Below are 21,176 nucleotides of genomic sequence, written 5' to 3'. Positions count from 1 at the left end.
GTCAATGTAAGTCGGCTCTTGAGAGAACCCATGATCCGTTCTCGACTCATGATGATTTGAATATGCGGGGATTCCAGCCCCATGAAATGTCGAGTGGGTTCATCGAAAAATACATCGTTCTCTTTTCAATACAGGTTCGTTTCCGGGGTGCTATGCTTACCCCACCGTTTTGGTAAGTATGTAATAATTCCCTGGTATTTATATTAGCTTGGTTATTTATGTTAGGACCATATCTTACTGTAACCTATTGTGCCCATATGCTGCCCACCCGGGGGCCAAAGTCTGAGCGATTTATCTCAACTCACTCGCCTTCAAGCTATTCATGGAAGATAATATGCTATATAGACAATAGCATATAGCGCTCATCTCTCTCATCCCCCCTTCCTCCGAGACTGTTCTCTGGATAACTTGGGTTCTCGCCATTTGCCATGCGTTTTACTGCTTGTCTTTGCAGACGAAGTTATCCATATCTGGTTTTTCTTTCGAACACACTTTTTGCTTTCCATTTCAAGGGTCCCTTGCTCTGCCATCAGAACATGTCTGGGCGTTTGCCTCAGACCATCCCGCTCCGCGGTTCCGCCAACCACAATTGCGACGACGGGTTGTTTTTAGTCCAGTTAGTTGCCCGGGGTACAACTCTGCTGGGATGGTAAGGTTTTCATGACGGTCCGCTCAGCGCCGTTTTTGCAATATCCAGGGTCTCGGGATTCTGAGCTAAAGTTTGTAATGCCATCATGTTTGATCAATTTCATCATGAATCAGAAGCATGGCGTCCTCGTTTTTATAGCTATATTGCTTGAGAACCATATGCGATGAGGTGGTGAAGTAATCAGTTGCTTTAACTAAGCTCTCCTGATCTTAGGTGCTTCTAACTCTCTAGTGGTTAGTTACCTCGGTATTTCTATAAATGCACAGGCAGTTAACTAATCAGAGTTTCGCTTGTGAACCACCCTAGAGGATTAAAAGCTTGCTTGCATGGAACCTTTGACACAAAACAACGCACATTGCACACGAGGATTTGATGCACCACCTATCACATCCAGGCTTGTCATGCGCCAAGCAATTCTTGTCGTGAATAAAGGAGAGTATCTTGGATACAGCTGTCCACTGTTGCGATGAACGGTTTGCACATATCCTGTGTGCATTATTTTAGGACCTATGTTCTAGTCAAATAATGTTGCCATGGTAGGTCCCCATTCTGTGAAAAGGCGTAGTGAGATCTGCACCGCACTTGATAATAGCAAAGCTTTTAGTTAGATGGGTTGCTTAGATGGCAATGGTGTCAATCAGGTAGTTATGCCAGCTCCGTTGCACCGAACAGTGAAGGATACCCACTTCAGCAAGAATAAAACCTGTTATGATATCTTCTATCAGAACAAGTAACACAAATCATATGTCAGTGAAACAGCATCGCAAAAACAGTGCCGTTGCTAAGAAAATATGAGCCGGATTGGTACAGTATTTGTAGGTAAATGTACCACATATTTTTATCATGCATACGAACCTGCCCATTCTTTCCAGAACGAAAATTGTAGGGTATGAATCCACATTGAACAATTCCGATGATTTATCTATACAAGTCATATCTTTTTACACATGGAATACAAAACGTATGCATAGCATGGGAATCAATCTTTCCACAAAGATGATCGTGATTTCTGACAGCTTTACCTAACTGCTGCTTGGTAAATACTTCTTAATCCCGCCAAATGCATACATGTGTCGTGGCAGAGGCTGAAAGCACGCTATCCGGTGGTCCCCGCTCATCCCTGGGAACCGGCTGAAACGGACCCGCTTTTGGCAATTGCCCTCCTCCACCAAACAAGAATACACGCTGTCACCATGGCAGGGAACGGTTGTCGGTGAAGAGATGGGTGTAGGAAGTGGTACCAGCGTGGCTGGAGCAGCTGTACAACTACTGCAATGGAGGAGAGAGGTTTCATTCTGAAGCATGCCATAATTCAGGTATTTGCTACATATATATTTCAAACTGGACTTCGAACTTATGCATATTATCGACGCTGTTGCTTTCTTTTGAAGCAACTTATTTATATCTCGACTGGAGGCACGAGAATACTAACACCAACAAGAGAAGCTCAGCCCTATCGGAATGATCACTCTTCTGGATTTTACATCCATGCATTTTGAGTGAGAAGCGTCTCAAACAAAAATTTTACCGTTCAAGGCTAAAAATACATACATCTCTACAATATAATTTGTGTAGAACACATTAAAGACGAGAATATATGCCGTGTTCTTACATACCAGCGAATAGAACAAGCCACACATAAAATTTTACGCGTCCATAGACTGTTTTATAGAGCGTTGGAACAACAGCGGAGGATGGCATTCCACATCACTTCGCATGTTCTTAACAACAGAGTCACTGGATCCACAACTTGCAGGTCTTAAGTAATTCCCCCTATCGCTTAGTTTATCGATAGTTAACTAGTTACCGATAACTAGTTAACGAAGATTTTGGCCGGGTTTCGAAGCAAATTCTTCTCTCCTCACAAGCCGGTCAGTTATTTAAACAGGACCTACTCCCCCACCATTTAGCTGGCTGCCATTGGAGTGTCTGTCCTTGCCCAACATATGCGCTAATTTCCGATTATCCTGGAAGACTTGCATGATTGAATTCCTCAGCTGGAAGAGACGAGGTCCGAGCCTTGGAGGGGCGGAGGGGTTGTATTCTAGAAAGTTTACTCCGGAGATACATATTTCCGACTCACACCACAATGAGCATTTTCATATCCTCCAATTGAGAACTTTTCGGTGCAATTGAGGATGAATTCCAGTTTCCTGCGGTCACGGCATCTCGCTATTGTCCAAGAAAACTTCTCCGTAACTAACTGCAAGCCAATGCAGAGAGATTCTACATTTTCGGGTTTTGTCTCCCCACAACTAGTTACAGATGGAATTGTTGCTTTGCCCCATCTGCTTCTTTGCCGCAAATCTATGGACTACACACCTATAGATATCTTCTGAAAATAAGCAAAGCATGTCAAGAGATTTCACTTCATCGCCTTTCACTGTCAGAAAACTGCTTTCTCTAGCAATTGTGTGGCTGTGAGACATCTTTGCTGATGTTGACCTTAACATTCAACACATCAGCGTCTCTGTTGATATCATATTTATGTGAATGGATGATTTACGTTCATGTTAAACAAGTAGTATTGGACTATTCTCAAACTATAACTCATGAACATATGAACTCCTGAAAATGCCACCAGTACCTCTTGCTCGAAAAGCGAAAAGCGAAAAACCGAAAGTGAAGGGGGGAAAAGGTGACCAAAATTATGTTTTTGCATATCTAACTGACAACAAGTATTAGAGGGTTTCATGGCAGGCTTCTTAATGCATCTTTTGAGGATGTTTGTTTGTCAGTACTTGGGGCAATGGCTGAACCATCCTAGCAAACGGTCTTCGAACCCCCAGTGGGACTATATATACTCTATCGTTCGCTCCCCTTCTGCTGGATAGGAGTTTGATGCAATTAAGCATTTTAATAGACATGAGGGGTACTTCCCTGATGCTTTTCCCGAGCTTTCGTTGTCTTCTTCATAATTCCCATAGTTGCAATCGAAGCGCTAGGAAGTTGAATTATGAGGTTAAAGGTTGCTCCGGAAATATCACTACAATGTCAAATATTTCCCACCTGGGATGTGGGATAATAAAAATTACTTTGAGTTCTGGACATTCTCTTAATGTTGGAATAGACCTGCTGCCGATGTCCAATATGCTACCCAAGGGCTGTTAGAAAAGGTCAAGTTTAGGGTTTACCACTGCATCTGAATCTTAACGGGCATTGCCGTGATTAATATCTACTTGTCCTGGCAAACAACCACTTCCCTTTCTCTGAGGATTTGCAATGCCTGAAGTACCAATTTTCCCTATTCGTAGTAAGCAGAGCATTTCGGAACTTGGAGAATTGCTTGTTGCCCGTCATCTTCAATCTCTTATGTGCAGACGGATCCTAAAGAAATGTCGGTTTGAGTAGTTCTGTTAAGAGTCGGACAAGTTGTATCAAACATAATGTAGTCATGTTAAAAGCTCATTAATCATTCATCAACTTGTTTATAACTGAAAGTTTAACAGAACAGGATATCTAACATTAAACAGTAGAAATGTAAATGGTAGAGATCATTTATTTGCAGATTCATACAATGGTTTCAAAAATCTCCCTGGTCCTCTTCCCAACCAACTAAACACTGATGGTTTTGAATACCCTATAAGCAAGAAGATTGATTAGCGTTGTTTCAAGGACAGAAGGGTTCATTGCTACTCGGGATCCATCCGCATATAAGGCTGAGAAAAATAAATAAATGTCATATGGGTCACTTACCCGAACCCACTGCTCCCAGTCCCCATAATAGTCCCAGGCATTTGCGCTTGCCAATGGAGCTCTTTCACCGATTCCAAATAATGCACAAAGAGAAGTTGAGGAGGGACATCGGCAAGACCCGCTTCACGACTTTCCTCATCGTCCAGTTCAACGGCCAGGTCCCAAAGGGTCAGGGTATTATCTGCAGACCCAACAGCAACCACACTGTCATCTGTCGGATGCCATTCTATACTTGTGATGGGTTGCTTATGGAAGTCAAACGAGGCTACAGGTTTTGGTTTGAGCTGCGATGTAGCACCTCCAGAGGTATTTGGCTTCCAATGTCGAAGATCCCACACACCCCATTGGCCGTCGTCTGCTCCTGTAGCAAGGAGGTGGAATGTCTGCCGCGACCAGCTCATGACGTTCACGTCTGTGTTGGAGATTTTGACGTCCACTGCTGGCTTGCGAGATTTGGATCGGATATCCCATACCTTGACACTGCCATCGCTGCTTGCGGATGCGAAAACGTTGCGCTCGTTGGGGGACCATTGGAGTTCTTCCACTGAAGATTTATGTCCGACGAATGGGCGGGTGTCAGTCACCCAGCCGCCTCCCTCTGTGCGAGTAGTGACGTATATCAACCCGTCGTTGTCGCCTGTAAGCAATTTTCCTAGGGGTTGAAGAGGGGACCAGTCGATGGCATATCCTTCTGATTTGTGCATTCGTAAAGTAGATAGGGGTTTCGAGGAGGAGGGTGGGAGGATCGAACCCGGGTTATCAAACATAGAAAGATGGGCGGTAACGTCATGGATTACGACATGAGAATTTTCAAGCATGGTTGCGGTAAGGGTTTGTGGAGGTTTGGAGTAGTCTCCGGATGACGAGGAGATTTGATGAGCACGAATTCTGTTCGTCGTAGAGTTCAGCGGGATAGATTTTGACTCAAGGATTGGTTCTGAGGATTCGTCGTCTGAATCATCATCGCTGTCCGAGTCCTGGTCCTCTCGCTCCATCCTGCTAAGTCCGCTCAATTTGAGGATCATCAACTCGTTTTCCTTCGAAAGAGCCCCATCTGCTTGGGTTCCTGCTACGGCATATACGGTGGCAGGGTATGTTTTCCGGTTGTCACCCAGTTTATCTTTTACAATATCAAACGATAGGCATGGCCACGGCGTGCTCAGGGTATGAAGCATTTCGTATGTGGAAGGGTCTGGCGACAATGTCTCTCCAGGAGCCAACTTCGTTCGCCCTGGTATGAACATCTGCTTATCGACTTCCATAACATCTGTTTACAGTCCATCAGCAAAACTTTAATCGTTGAACTGGATTGCAACGAAACGGAGTTGCCCACCGCAATACCGTTTTTTCTTTTTGTTCTTTATTGTTTAATTCATTTCATCTAATGTGCATTCACATACCCCTTTGCTCCTCTGCCTCCCTATCTGCATCTGGGCGCCCGTCAACGCCAGCCTCAATAATCTCATCTTCACTTTCAAATTCATCCTCAAACTCGTCTTCGAATTCCCCCACCTCGTCAGTAGGGGAATCAGCCACGGGACGTTCGCCAGATTTCAATGGCACGGATGGATCGTCTGTCACATCTGGCCCTCGTTTTGACATTTTGTACGTATTTTCCAATTCAAATTAGATATTACCAGTGTAATATTAATTAAAAATGGGGCTTTGTTTGTGGGGATATTTTGTTGGCATATTATAACCCTCCAAGCATGAATTTGAATATTATTTAATTTTTTTGTTTCTGGACGAACTTATTTTTTTCGGGGTGGAGAGGAGTGAAACACGCTAGGCCGTTCTGGGACCAATAACCCAACGCTGTGGAATTTAAGAGCTTCAGAAGAAATCTTCAGACCATAATATATCTGGTAATTGCCGACGTTTCTGCTGTGATTGGTTTGTCGCGAGGTAGTAGAGTTGGTTGAAAGATTTCTGTCGTTTTTAACAGCAACTCTGCCACATCCCATTTTTCCAGGATATGTTTTGATCATTAAAACCCTGTTTTGTTTCCTTGCTCGCGTTTAATAAGTTATTTAAACGCCGTGTTTTGCGCGCCACGCGCCTTATTCAAAGTCCCCCAAAGGACCCTTTTCCAAACCACTTCAGCCCCTAGGTTTGGCATGATATTATTTCCCGGTATCCACCAATAATATCTTTTTGAAAGACCTTGTCAGCTATTTAATGGGCATCTAAGCTATAGACAGGACTCATCCGTTTCCCATGACGATATTCAACGACTTTCTTTGACCACATTCTAAAATTCAGCGTCATTGTTTATTGGCCGTGATTTATGCCTTCTAAGACCGTGGCTCCTTATTCACGCTCCTTAGCATTCCTTTGAAATAAGCTGGTGCTGGTCGTTGGTGAAAATGGACAACCGACTACCAGAAGCAGAAAAGTTGCCTTTGTTGGAGCAAGCAGCTCTAGTCGACCAGGGACTAAATCAAGTTCAGGAACAAAATCAGGTTCCTGACCAACAGCTCCCTGACCAACTTCTTGTGCAAAAGGCCCAACCAGAGCAGGACATGCCACCAGCCGCAGAAGAAGCAGTGACCAGCTTACCCTCGTACAATAACAATGGCTATAGCAACAGCCATCGAACCGACTACTCCTCACACTCCATCGATTGCCCCGCCTCTGGTCAAACTTCCATACCGCAAGAAATCAAGTCGTCTCCCCGTCATCATTCTCCAACAATGTCTTCTCAGCAATCGGCCCAACCGGTGCAGACAATCTCGCGGCCTAGTTCAGGCTTATCGGGTGGTAGTGATCGGTACGGATACCCACAGTCCTACCAGGACCCAAATCGGGACCAGAGACAACAGCAACAACAGTCTGCGCCCAGCAAGAATAGCGTCGTTATAAAAGTTGGAATGGTGGGGGATGCTCAGATAGGAAAAACCAGTCTTATGGTTAAATACGTCGAGGGAAGCTGGGATGAAGACTACATCCAAACACTTGGTAAGAGATATGATGGGATCCAAGCGTCTCTTTTGTTTTGATATTTTGAATTTTGCAATCTAGTATTTAGAAATACAGATACTGATATAGACCCTTCACAATCATAGGTGTCAACTTTATGGAGAAGACGATTTCTATTCGGAATACAGAAATTACATTTTCCATTTGGGATCTGGGCGGACAGCGTGAATTCGTCAACATGTTACCTCTAGTGTGCAACGATGCTGTTGCAATATTATTCATGTTTGACTTGACGCGAAAGAGCACCCTGAATTCCATCAAGGAATGGTACCGACAGGGGCGTGGGTTTAACAAGACCGCCATCCCATTCCTTATTGGCACTAAATACGACCATTTCGTTAACTTCCCGCGGGAGGACCAAGAAGAAATATCAATCCAGGTCAGTGACATATTCCTTCTAGGCTACTTTTGTTTCCCCCCACCCAAAAAAACCAAGCAGTTATTATTTCCTCTTAGCTGACAAGAACACGACAAAAGGCCAAACGTTTCGCCAAAGCCATGAGAGCCAGTTTGATTTTCAGCAGTACGAGTCACAGCATAAATGTGCAAAAGGTATGTATAGTAATTTTTTTCGTCCCCTGTTCTCAAGTTCACATCAAATTGACCCAGACAAACAAATGCTAAAACATGGATGCTATAGATTTTTAAAATCGTTCTAAGCAAGGCTTTTGATCTTAAATGCACTATTCCCGAAATCGAGAATATCGGGGAGCCGCTATTGCTCTATCAATCGGTCAATTAAGTGAAACGTGATGTGTGCGGCTTATTTTTTTGGATGAGGTGATGTGATATTTTCTCAGTGATGAAACAAATAATTTGTACGCTGGATGAAGTCATGATTTATATGATTATAGTCTTCGTTTTGAAATTGAGAGGTCGGTGAGTCGGTGATACAAGAAGCAGCATGGAAATAGAGCCAGGGCGCTGTGTACAGCCAGCTGCATATTTGTCAAGACATGAAGATGACGCAAATCGGTGTGCGTGTTGCTGCGAGTAATCATCACTGAGGCGATATGCGTTTCTTTGTTTTCTCTTTTGGGCATTGGGCTGCGTTCAAAGCATTTGATTATTTTTATTTTACACTCTTTAAATTTCCGTTCCTCCTTCCTTTCCTCTTCCGTTTCTCCTTTGATTCTTCGTCCTGTGTTTTGTAAATTTTCTCGTCAACTGGACGCGTCCAACTGCGCCTTTCCCCCTGTTGACCTCTCATTTATTGCTTTTATGCAGATCAATTATAATCCAGCTCGCTCTACTAAATAGAAGGAACTATACGGCGTCAGAGAAAGAAATGAGAATATCTAAAGAAATTGTACCCTATAGTATCATATAACATGCCTTTATTAGCATTGTAGCATTGGCCTGCATGTCTTTTGTATATGACAAACTGGCAAGCTTGATCGATTGCAAAGATTGAAAATAGGTCACGTGATTTGAAGGTTTCCCTCACTTAATATAGTAGGAGTACTTAATATTATGTACAACAATAGGCCTACTGTCAAGAACAGGTACAGAATCAACTAGAAAAACAAGACTGAAAAAGCAGTTAAAAAGTAGGGAGCATTATGTCCTTATTTTCATAACTTTACAATCTTCCTCTAGCATGCAAACTTAGTAACTTTTAGTGATAATATCATCTGTCATATTATTTGCAGATGATATAGTGTAAAATAATCTCATTCTTATAAACAGAATTTAAAAAAAAAATAAAAGACATGAAAACTTTCATATACTTATATGATATGATTTCACTTTAGAAAAGCTCTATTGCAAACTTATTATCTGCATAAATAATGAAAATAAAAAAGCTAACTGAAGATAAAATAGTATAATCAATAATATTTTCATTATTAAGTTAAAAGTGTAGAAATTAAATATTCATAGTTATTATTATTATTATTTATTTAAAATATATATAGTCAAAAAATAAAATACTTATTTAATTAAACTAATATTTAACAATTTTATAGATTTAATATATATAATTACATAATTTTAACTTAAAATAAAATAATATTTAAATAGATATATAGTGTTAGGGAGCGAATGCGAGCTGCATAAGAAGGAAACTCTCTGCGTTGCTAACTGCTATATAACGAAATACTAAGCTTGATGGGATGAAAGTGCTGGGGCCTGCCTGGATTATTACCACCTGCATGGTCGCGTGGTCACGTGGTCACGTGATGTAGATTAGGCCTAATCGGGCGACGAGCTTAATCCGACGTCGAGTCTAACCGGGCACCGGGCCTCGGTCGGGCTCGGTCGGGCGCTGAGCCTAACATACAGTATAATAAGCTTATATACTTTTAATTTTATGAAAACTAATAACTAACTAGTTACAAATAATTTTAGTAATAAAAATTATAAAAAAAATTATTAAAAATAAGAAAATAAGAAAATAAGAAAATAATAATAGTTTAAAAACAATAATAATAAATTAATAAAAATATAAAAAATAAAGTAATATCTATATTTGATATTATTAATTATATATTTTTAAATAATAATTTTATTTAAATTTTAAATTTATTCTCTAGATGTAATATTTATTTTTATTATAAAGTTAATTAAAAACTATTTTTTAACTTAATATTAAAAAGAAAAATATATTTAATTAATTAGTAAAGTTGTGATGTTCTATCTCTATTCTTTCACCTCTCTCTATATTAGTATCCACTCTCTATTTGCCTCTTTCTAATCCACTTAGAGGTCTCAATCTTTTCTATATTTTCTGTTTTATGCAATTGCTTCTATCATATAGAGTGATTATAGTATGTATATATAGCAGAGTATCTGCTCATCTTATTAGAAGAGAATTAGATATAATTTATCCTATCTATTTGATTGCTTGTATGCATCAAATTGATAGCATGTTCATGTCTCTCTAAAAGATTCAAGATTCACTGAATCAATCAAGATTAAAGATATACATCAAATTGGTCCAAGATTCACTAAATCAGTCACTTTAAATCATAATCACTAGTCACTCTGATTTATAATTGCTAGTTCAATCACTTTAAAAAAGTAATAACTGTGGTACCATTCTCTGAGTCAGGTCTCAATCACCTTTAAATAATCATCTTAACCATCTCATAAAATGTCAAAGATAAATGCTCTTATTATTTGAATGCTTTTGTCATTCTGATGACTTCTAAATTTTCAACAAGATCAAAGAGTACTGGGTTAATTAGCAAAAAGCAAGGCACTGATAAGAACATTCACCACAGCAGTTCCCATCAATGCATGCAAGCATTCACAGAAAAGTACATGATAGCAATCATAAAAGTGTGAAGAAATAAAAGCAGTCAATATACAGAATTACAACTGTTGATCATTCTCTATGACTGTCTTAAGATGGAGGAAATGCTATTCACTGTCTCTGCAAGATGATACAATGAGATAAGTGTAATAATGCAGAAAACCTTAGTAGCAGAATGAATAACTGTCTTCCACTGATGAATTCAGATATTCAAAACAGAAGTTATTAAGTATGTCAGAAATTAAAAGTCTATTGCTTCTGCCTTTGCAGATTTCAGTCACTCAGTTGCAGAAGATGATTGCTGTGATGAGAAAGTGATACTGAACATCATAGAGAAGCTGAAAGAGTTCAATTGTACAATTGAGAGAGCAGAAGAACAGACTGATAAATCTCAACATGCAGTTAAAAAAGCAGAAGAACTGAGTGATAAATCTGAAATCTCAGCTCTGTATCTGAATCTCTTCTCAGTAAGTGAGAGAAGGAACTAATCACTCATGAGATCTGCTCAGAGTGTGTTAGTATCATCTGCTCATTTGTTGCAAGACTGAGTCTGAGAGAAGTCAGTTGAAAAGTATTGAGAGCAACAAGTTATCTGCAAGAATTGATTTTGCATGTCAGAGTCAATCTAGAGCATGATAGAACTGTCAACACAGAGCATTATATATATGATATAAAGAATAATAAAATAAGATAGAATAACTGATTTATTGTTGAGAAATATGATTAATCTGCATCTCTCATAACAGGTACTTAAGACAGAATTACTATCTCTTTATACAGCAAGAAGCAGTCAGTGATGCTCTGAGCAGCAAATCTTATGCTTTATGACTCAGATAAAATAGATGTAGCTGCTTTTACATTATAATTAGAGTTTATAATAACTATGAAAGAAAAGACAGTGGTTCTCAAAGTGATTCTTCTATGTCTCAAGAAGAGAACTCTGAAGTGATACAATGAACTATCATCTGAATGTTAGAATGAGATAGCATTTTCACTTGCAGTAACAGTTAATGAGCTACAGAGCAAGTTCAAGCTTTCAGAAGAGAAGATCTGAAACTAAGCTCAAAAATTATAATTCTCATTTGACAAAATAAGTGAGTTATCACTTACTGTCTACATTATCTGCAAGATCACTCTTCTATAAGCAGCAGTGATTTCTAATCAGACCATGATTAAGTATCTGTTGTAAGAGAAATTAAAGAGTGGTCTAGCTATGATCACCTCTCTTATCTCAACAAAATATTTAGATAATTTTCACAGACATATACATGATAATGAGTTAGCTGCTAGATGCATCTGAGAAGATTAATGACAGCAACTTCTTGAGTACGAGAGAGTGAGATACTAAACTGAGAATAGGCCTCTTACATTTCATCAGTTTAACTAACAGACTGAGCTGACTGTCTGATTATGACAGCAGTGTCAATCAGAAACAGAAGCTAGTAGATCTAACTGGCAAACTGATTAGCAAGCTGAGTCAACCACTCAACTGTGATAGCTGCATTAGTCAGACACAGAAGTCAGCAGAACTGATTTGATGACTTCATTCAAGCTCACACTTATTAAGTCTATGCTCACTCCAATGGCAGAGTGCTTTACTTGCAGAGACCTGCACTATTCTAACAGATGCTTCAAGAAGACTGATGATTATATCAAAAATTAAATAAAATTCAACATCACAGACTCATTATCAGATCTGAAGAATGACTTTTCATAGTCTGATGATGAGATGAAAAACTAAATAAGATGATGAGCACTGAGAGGCCCATCTCATCAACAGAAGCTGCAATGACTTCTCTCTCAAAACATCTCATTTTTAATACAGAGATATATATGTTAGCTAATAGCATTTCAGAAAATGATTAAAAGGTTATTAATAGTCTACATTATCTGTCATATACATTTTTATTCATTCAGATGATTACTCAGTGAGAAGAGTTGTTCATATGTATGAACATTAGTGCTGAAATCTCTCTCATCAATATGAAGATAGTGAAGCTATTTTTTCCACAGTACTTATTTATCTCTATACCAGATAATCATAGTATTGAAATCAGAGATGTTGATGCAGAATCAGACACCTTCAATACATATATTAATTCAGATATTATTATATAAAATTAAAAGAGTTTTCTCTTTTTCATGAAGGATGAACTTCACTTAATAAAGCATTTAGATTATAATGTCATATTAATTAATAATATTCTAGTATCTTCTAGTGTGAAAATCACCATGTGAGGTTGAGTGATGATATTTTTCAATCAGTATTCTATGCAAGTAAGAGTCATCTAAGAGATTATTTGAATGAGAGAATGAGATTATTCATCAGAGAAAGTAGAAAAGATCAGTCAGATCAGATAGCAATTCATAATTCACATCACTCAATCAACTACAGTCAATCTGAATGAAGGAATTCCACTTTCTGTATCTCATGCCAGGCTGCTAGTGGATGTACTTTGAATAATAAAGCTGAGATTGAGAACTGATAAGAGATTAGTCATATTTACTGAGTTGCTGCAAGTCATAATTAACTCAGAAGTGACAATGCTCTCATTCACTAATCTAGAAGTCACACTCATCACTGTGCAACTCTGTCAAGTAGTGGAATATACCTTCTCAATAGAGAAAAGAAATCCCACTCACTGGTCTGAAATTGTTCACCTAGTCATAATAGATGATGAAGATTAAAACCTGTTAATAATTTCTGAGACAGCAGCAGAGAAATCTGTAGATGTAAATATATTCTCTCATTTAAATCTGATAAAATAATTTGCAGTTTAATTGACAATTAATCATCACTATCATCTGTTTCAGCCTGTGTTGAGATGGTTCACAGAGAGCATGAAGATGTTGTTACACTTCATAAATGAAGTCAACTTTTTAGAACTCAAGCAATGTGTCTATCTGTTATTAAGATAAGATAAAGAGACAATAAATTGAATTCTGAATTTACTTTTGAATAATGACAGAATTAAGTAGATTCTTCTTGAGAACAAGAATTCTATTATATCATTAATATTTAATGTTTGAAATAAGAGCAAGCTGAGAATAATCATTGATCTGAGAAAGATCAATATGAAACTGATTTTGAATATATATTTACTATCAATTCAGAGAAATATTCTGCAGTCACTGAGTGATTCTACTCTCTTTTTCTCAATAAATATATAGTAAGGCTTTTTCCAGCAGCTGATTGAGAAAAGTAACTAATTTAAAATAATCTTTATCACTTCTCATTGTGAGTTGAAGCAATTCATAGTTGTCATCATGAAATTAATGACCTTATCCAGATTCTTTCAATAACAGATGAAGGAAATCCTGATGTGATATCTCTAGTAATTCACACTTATGTTTGTGAATGATATAATCATATACTCACAAGAGCTGGATGAGCATCTCAAACACCTGAGTAGTATGTTCATCATATTGAAGAAGTCAGAGATAATAATGTTACTAAGAAAATGCCACTTTATCTACTCATCAATAGCTCTGCTTAAGCGTCATGTCAGATAGCTGAGCATATTCATGCAGAAGAAAAAAATAGAGATAATTAAATACCTCATATTTCTCAACTCTTTAAGTGAACTAAAAAATGTTGTTGATCTCTTTAATTACTACTGTAATTTTATCAATTTCTTTGCTGATAAGATAGAAGTATTGAAGACTCTCAAGACTCATCTTTTAAGAAATAGTCTCTGCAGTGAAAGTCAAAGAACTTCATATATCACAAAAATAAAGATGATCAGATTTAAAGATTTAATTAAGTATAAAAAATTAATGAGAGATGCGCAGCTAGTATTTAAGATAGTCAGACAAATGCTAATAGATATCTCAATGTGAGTCTATTCTGACTTCAAACAACTCTTTATTCTATACATAGATTTCAGCAAGCAAAGAGGCATTGAAGTCACTCTACATCAGATGAACAAAAATGACATTGAAAGACTCATTCTATTTCTTTCTCATCAATTAAATAGAGTAGAAAAACAATACTAAGTGACAGAACTGAAATGTCTTGAGCTTATTTGAGTGCTATAAAAGCTGTCTCAATACTTAGATAGTGATTTCACTATGGTCACTGATCACATTGCATTAATATTCACTTTACAGTCACCAGCAATGAGTCACTAAAGCAACTGACTGATGAATTGAGCATTAATTTTGAGCTCATACTTGTCACAGATGACAATTCACTACTATTAGAACATCTCACATGTCAATATCAATATTCTATTCTGGCTGTATAACTTGACTGATGATTCAGAGAATATTACTCTAAATAAACAGAAGAAGATCTGCCAGATCATCATCAATCAGATAGAAAAATATTCAGATATGAAGCTGGTAGATACATCTCTGACAGACATATGTATGATGTTTACTAATTAAATAATGTTTGCTGATGAGATTAAGAAGTGATTATACAAAGAAATTTTTTAGAATTCAACATTAAAGAAAATTTTCTGCAAGATAAGTTAGAAGAACTAATATCATGCATTTATAATTCAAAATAAGCTTCTATATTTTAACAGTGCTTATCTATGCATTCTTAAATCACTTATGTGAGACATCATTCAGATTTATTATAATGCAGTAGATTACTCAAATTTGCATAAAACAAAGAAGATTATTCATTAGTTATTTTTTCTACTGCATTCTCAAAGAAGAATTCTATATTATATATCATGATGTCTCAACTGTCAAGTGGTCAAATCATTAAATCACATCTGTTAAAGAAAGGTGCATCTGATCCTACCACTCAAAGAATCATTTAAGATGCTTTCTATTGACTTCATCATAGAATTATCTGTCAATGATAGCTATGACACTATTCTAACTACAACTGATAAGTTCTCCAAGACAATTATTTTGATCGCTGGGAGGGAGAAGTAGAATGTGTCTCAATAAGTGAAAAGCTTCTACAGCAAGATGATATGCTGTTGACAGCTACTACTGGCAATTATATCTGACTGAGATCTGAAGTTCACCTTCTACTTCTGAAAAAGTTTGCTTAGATTGATGAGTATTAAGAGCTAAATGATGATTATCTACAATTCGCAGTCAAATGATCAGAGTGAGTGCAGCAATCTAACTGTTAAGATCATGCTGCAAACACTTCTAGTGAGTAGATATGAGACAGGTTGAAATACTCTACTTCTATAGATAGAATGAACTCTTAACTCAGTTATAGCTTATTCTATCTCAGTCTTATCATTTCAGCTTATGACAGAGGTTAAATCACAGTAGATGCTGATTGTCAATAAAGAAAAAGATGATTTGATGACAGAGTTCATAGCAGAGCACAAGACTTTGCAAAAAGAAGTTCTCAAGCAATATATGCTTGTCCAGATGAGAATGGCAGAAGTCTTCAACTGCATTCATCAGCTGTCTGACCTTCACATAGAGGACTAGGTATTTCTTAATCTTGCTCAAAAAGCTCAGAAAGATTATATCATGAAGAGATCATCAAAATTATCATCTCTACATATAGATCTATTCTATGTTCTTAAGAAAGTATCTAATATTACTCTCTGACAGAAGCTACTGTCTGATTGGCAGATACATCTCATAATCTCCATGATTTATCTGGAAAAGATGAATCTAACAGGAGCAGACATGCATCACCTGTCATCTGAATCAGTAATAGTCAATAATCAGCCGCAATTTGAAGTTGAACAGATTATGAGAAAGTGAATTAATAATGAGAAAACCTATCTCCAGGTCAAATGAAAAGAATATGGCAATCTCATTTGAGAACCCTTGGATGATCTCTCACAGAACTGCTTTGAGCTTGTCAAGGCCTTCATGACAAAAAAACCACTCAGATAATCATGCAAAGAATAAAAAGAAAAGAAGAGAGAGATGAAATGAATGAACTATGAAATTGATTATGATAACTGACTAAAGAAAACCTGAAATAGCACATTAAAATGAATAGAGAAAAAGTGTCTGAATATTTTTTTTTAAACAAAGAGACTAATGTTCTATCTCTATTCTTTCACTTCTCTCTATATTAGTATTCACTCTATATTTACCTCTCTCTAATTCACTCAGAGATCTCAATTTTTTCTATATTTCCTATTCTATGCAATCACTTCTACTATATAGAGTGATTATAGTATGTATATATAGCAGAGCATCTACTCATCTTATTAGAAGAGAATCAGATATGATTTATTCTATCTATTCAATTGCTTATATGTATCAAAAGTATTCTTTTTTAATTATTTTTTAAATATTCTTATTTAAATAATAGTTTAATAAAATATAATATAAAATTTTAATTAAATCAGAAAAATTATACTTTTTAAATTTATAAAATTTTTAATTTTTTTTATTTAAAATTTAAAATAATTATATTTAAGTTTTAATTTTATTATTAAAATTTTTTTATTATTTTATTTTATATATTATATATAAATTATTTTTCTATTTTTTTTTTAGAACTTTATTTATTAAAATATAACTTTTTAATTTTTCTATTAATATAAGATTAAAAAATAATTTTTAAGTTATTTTTTAAATTTTAGTATCAGTTTTTACTATTAAATCTACTTTGTTTATTTTTTAAAATATTTATATAAATAAATACTTAAAATTGATAAATTTAAATATTTTTATTTTATAATATAATTTTTTCACTATTTTTTAAATTAGTTTAAAATTTATTTAATTACTTTAAATTTAATATAAATAAATATTTTTAATTTAAATAATAAAAAATTATACTTTAATCTTTTTTATTTTTTAAAAAATTAAAGATATTTTTTATATATACACTAAAGTAAATCAATTAAAAAGTTGAAAATAATTTAATTTTAGCAACTTATTTAACTTACATGAATTATATTAACTAGTTAGGATAGTTAACTAACTATTTAGTCTTAACAGTATAATGTAATAGCAACATGGAAGTTGAGACTCCTACAAAGTTGAACAACCCTAAGTAATGCCAAGCCTGACTAAGCCACAGCTTCATTCGCGGGGCCAATCACAGGCCATTCCCGCCGGCTTACTGCTCCCGGTGCCAAGAAATGACGTTTTGGAAATATCGTGATGTTCTCCGACGTCAATCCGCCCGTTCTCCGCCTCCGCCAATGCTCGGGTGCTCTCTTCTCCCTCAAGCCCACTCATCCTGGCTTCAATTCCTCAAATCAACACTCTGCATAGTCTGGCCTTTGCTTTAGATTATGTCTTAATCGCCCAGGAAACTGGAACGGGGGGGAAAAAAAAAGAAAAGTTAGGAAGAAGAAACAGACGGGGCGCTAAACCTCGACACATACAAACAACCTTTCCCTACGCATTCACCGGTTGCGTCTGGCGAAGAAGATGAGATTTACTATATAGACTCTTGGGGGGTAAAGTATCTGCTTTTTGTTCCTTGTCTCTTTCTCTCTTTCTTAATTCTCCTTCATACTGCGGTTTCTAACAATCCGAAGTTGTTTCGTTCAACAGTCTCTTCGCTCTTCGTCGTCCTTCCCAGTTCACTGATCCACTACCTTAACCTGATCTATCAAATCGACAGCTTTTACATCCACTTAGACGGGCGCTGGCCACCCATTCTTCAGAACACTGCTATTAGAAGTTTGCACAAGAGCATCCATTACATCAGATAGTCCCGAGTTGCGACTTTTTCCACTCCTAATTACCCCATCTAAACCCGCACGAATCTACGAAACCAACCCTCTCCGGCCTCCCATACACTTAAAAATACCTACCTACAAGCGCTACAATGCCTACCACAACCTTCTCAACGTCAAACCAACAGCAACAGCAACAGCAAGAGCAATTCCACTCACCTACCACCTCCTCCTCCACCGCCACCACCGTCACCCCTCCGTCCTCCCCCCCAGAATCCAACGACCCCTCCACCGCCCTTTTCGCGTACCTCTCCACCCCCTCCACCTCCTTCACCTCCCCGCTGGAAGACCTCCACACCTCCATCCTAGGTTACCTCCAGCGCTCCGGCTGGACGGAACGTGTGCGCGGGCTCGCACTCGAACTCCTGCGCGCAGGACACTGTGACCGCTTCGAAGAGGTCGTCGATACAGTCGTTGCACTTGCCTCGAGTAGCGAGGATGTGTCTCTGTTGTCCTTGGCGAAAGGGAGGAAACGGAAGAGAAAGGAGCGGATGAAGGCCAGGGCTAAGGCTAGGATTGTTGAGGATGGTGCTTCTGCTATTGGTGCTGGGATGGCTGCTAAGGGAATTGGAGAGAATAGTGATTTGGTGGATGAACAGACTGAGGATGGGGATGGGGTTGATACTACTGAAGAGGAAGACAGTGCTGGCGGGGATGCGTTTCCGGATATCCGCATCCCGCAATTTGTCGTGGTGGAGGGTGTCAAGATGCTGCATGAAGCGTTGCATGAGGTATTTGTTGTGGAAGGAGGAGATGCAGAGACGGATTCTACTCCCACCGCCCCAACCACTGGTGGAAATGATAGCGGGATTGGCAGTGGGGAAACGAGCGACCAACAGGAGGCATCATCATCATCAGCAGCAGCAGCAGTGACAACGACATCAAATACGACTTCATCATCAATTCAAAGTGGTATCTTTAATACCAATGGCACCACAACATCCTCCAAAAAGCTGTCGCCTCCTTCACTGAAAACAGACAGCAAGAGTGGGAAATCCAAGTTCACCGTTAAGAACAAGTTACAAGAGAATGGCGACGGGAGGCCTGAGAAGAGGGTAAAGAAAGCGTGAAAATGAGTGGGACATGTCAGGGAGCGGTGATAATACAACACTGATATACATTGTTTTTTTAGCTTTCCATGTTTTATTACCCCCCTTAGCCCCTTTTTATATATTGACTATATCCCCTCCAGACCTGAGGTATTCGACTTAGCTTCCCTACCTGCCTTGCCAACTCCGCAGGGTCGTGTTTTCTCGTCTTCCGCTCCACCTTGATCGAGAACACTTTACCCCTTCTCCAACCAGATTCACGGAAATACATAGGCCGAGGGCCGGAGAGGTGGATTTTTGGATGGGTGGATGGATGGGATCTCTTATCCTCACATTTTTATCCCCTGCCTTTTCCCTTCTCGATGTTTTTCCGTCTTTCTTTTTTCATTTTTACTTTATATAGACGACACTACATACTTGCATATCAATGTATGCTATGTTAGCCGGTTATCTACCGCCTGTATACTATGTTCATTTCGTTTCTTTCTTTTATCACCACCCACCCTCCGTCTCCATTGTCATTTTCAGCGCCGTTCATAAACAGCATGCGAGGAAGCTACAAGAGGATCATGGGAGTCATCACATTTGGGAGCGGGAAAAAGGGGGCCGGTAAATCCGAGCTCTATTTTGTTGTCTGCTATCCCCTTCCTTCAACTATTTCCCAGTACTTGTCTAATCCTCTTACTCTTCTTTTCCTCTCCCTTTTCCTTTTCCCCGCTATGGCCTTTCGACCTTTCTACTCTGTACAAGTCTAACTTTTAAGAACCCATTTCTGTTTCCGCTGGCTACTCTCTCTCTTCCCTTTCGTTCCCCCCCCCCCCAAGCCCCTTCTCCTAGATGTCAATTTCGCAAGGAAAAAGTCACGTCTAGGATCTCCTTCTCCGCCTTAAAACATCAGCATCCAGCTCCTTCTTCGACGAAAGAAAGAGTTTAAATAGATTCTAATACGTACGTTAAATGGTGCTGAATATACGATTATATCTATCAAGTTTCGAGATCGTGTTCGCCTTCACTCCACCTTCAACGTTCCAGACCAAGCCTCTTTATCCTGAACCGAGGGATAACGAATAGTTTATAAATATGCGCAGCTTTTTCTCAATGGTGCTATATTTTGACATACACTAGTTAAACAGCGCCAGCCAGCTCATTCAAAGGCTAAAATCAGCTGCCCTGACCCCAAATACAAGATAAAGGATGGATAAGCCTCACTTTCCATATACAGAAATAAGTGATAACTGCTTACCTCGCTGTCTGCGCAGAGAGAGTATATCCCGGATTGCTAATGATGCTGCACAGTTGTCGATAAAGGGGGCTGATTTATACGCACGCTAAATTCGATTGGGTTGATTGATAATTACAGTAACAACTACACAAATCTGTAACTACAAAAGGAGCCAAGCATCGAAGCAACAAGGGAAAAGGGCCATGCGACATCTCAATCAAGATATACCGGAACAGTGTTCCGACAATTGCAAAAAAAGGATCGTGGCTATACAGCATGAAAATCCAGCTGGATGACGTGAACCAAAATGGGTTATAGCCCCATCTGTCTTGCGTTGATTCAATTTCTCCCCGGAATATTTTAAAAACGACTTAAAAAAAAACTTACGAAAAGGCAACACTCTGTATTTAATTCAAGCTGAGAGAACTAGATACACAGTAAGTTTAGCAACTAAAAAGAAACGTATTTCATCCATCCCATTCCATCCCACCCATCATCGATCAAATCATCAAACTCTTTAATCTTTAGGGGAAAAAAAAAAAACAAAACCCAAACTTGAAAACTTTGAAATGCTCGTAGGGGCAAGAAGAGGAATAGGGATTTAAGAGGGAAAACAAAAAGGGTTGGGTGAATGGGGAGGCGGTTGTACACAAGTTCTGTTAGAGGGGCAAAAGTCGAGGAGCAT

The 21,176-nt window shown here is 38.1% G+C and overlaps 4 protein-coding genes across 4 annotated transcripts; 2 read left to right on the top strand and 2 right to left on the bottom strand.

Moving 5' to 3' along the window:
* Positions 1-4,341: 4,341 nt before the first annotated feature.
* Positions 4,342-5,947, bottom strand: PADG_05686 (ribosome biosynthesis protein RRB1; the record flags this gene model as incomplete). Its single annotated transcript, XM_010762555.1, has 2 exons — positions 4,342-5,612; positions 5,746-5,947. 2 exons carry the CDS (start codon positions 5,945-5,947, stop codon positions 4,342-4,344), a joined length of 1,473 nt encoding a protein of 490 aa, XP_010760857.1.
* Positions 5,948-6,711: 764 nt separating this feature from the next.
* Positions 6,712-8,066, top strand: PADG_05685 (septum-promoting GTP-binding protein 1; the record flags this gene model as incomplete). Its single annotated transcript, XM_010762554.1, has 4 exons — positions 6,712-7,303; positions 7,411-7,703; positions 7,802-7,876; positions 7,965-8,066. 4 exons carry the CDS (start codon positions 6,712-6,714, stop codon positions 8,064-8,066), a joined length of 1,062 nt encoding a protein of 353 aa, XP_010760856.1.
* A 9,456-nt stretch (positions 8,067-17,522) lies between these two features.
* On the bottom strand, positions 17,523-17,714 carry PADG_11964 (uncharacterized protein; the record flags this gene model as incomplete). The annotated part of the gene is made up of 2 exons (XM_010762878.1): positions 17,523-17,542; positions 17,597-17,714. 2 exons carry the CDS (start codon positions 17,712-17,714, stop codon positions 17,523-17,525), a joined length of 138 nt encoding a protein of 45 aa, XP_010761180.1.
* Positions 17,715-18,312: 598 nt separating this feature from the next.
* Positions 18,313-19,290, top strand: PADG_05684 (uncharacterized protein; the record flags this gene model as incomplete). Its single annotated transcript, XM_010762553.1, has 1 exon — positions 18,313-19,290. One exon carries the CDS (start codon positions 18,313-18,315, stop codon positions 19,288-19,290), a length of 978 nt encoding a protein of 325 aa, XP_010760855.1.
* Between the last annotated feature and the right edge of the window lie 1,886 nt (positions 19,291-21,176).

This window comes from Paracoccidioides brasiliensis (genome assembly GCF_000150735.1).
Source record: "Paracoccidioides brasiliensis Pb18 unplaced genomic scaffold supercont2.6, whole genome shotgun sequence".
NCBI classification, from domain to species: domain Eukaryota; kingdom Fungi; phylum Ascomycota; class Eurotiomycetes; order Onygenales; family Ajellomycetaceae; genus Paracoccidioides; species Paracoccidioides brasiliensis.
The sequence above is the reverse complement of the archived record's forward strand: the minus strand, read 5'-3'. Positions and strand labels throughout refer to the sequence as shown.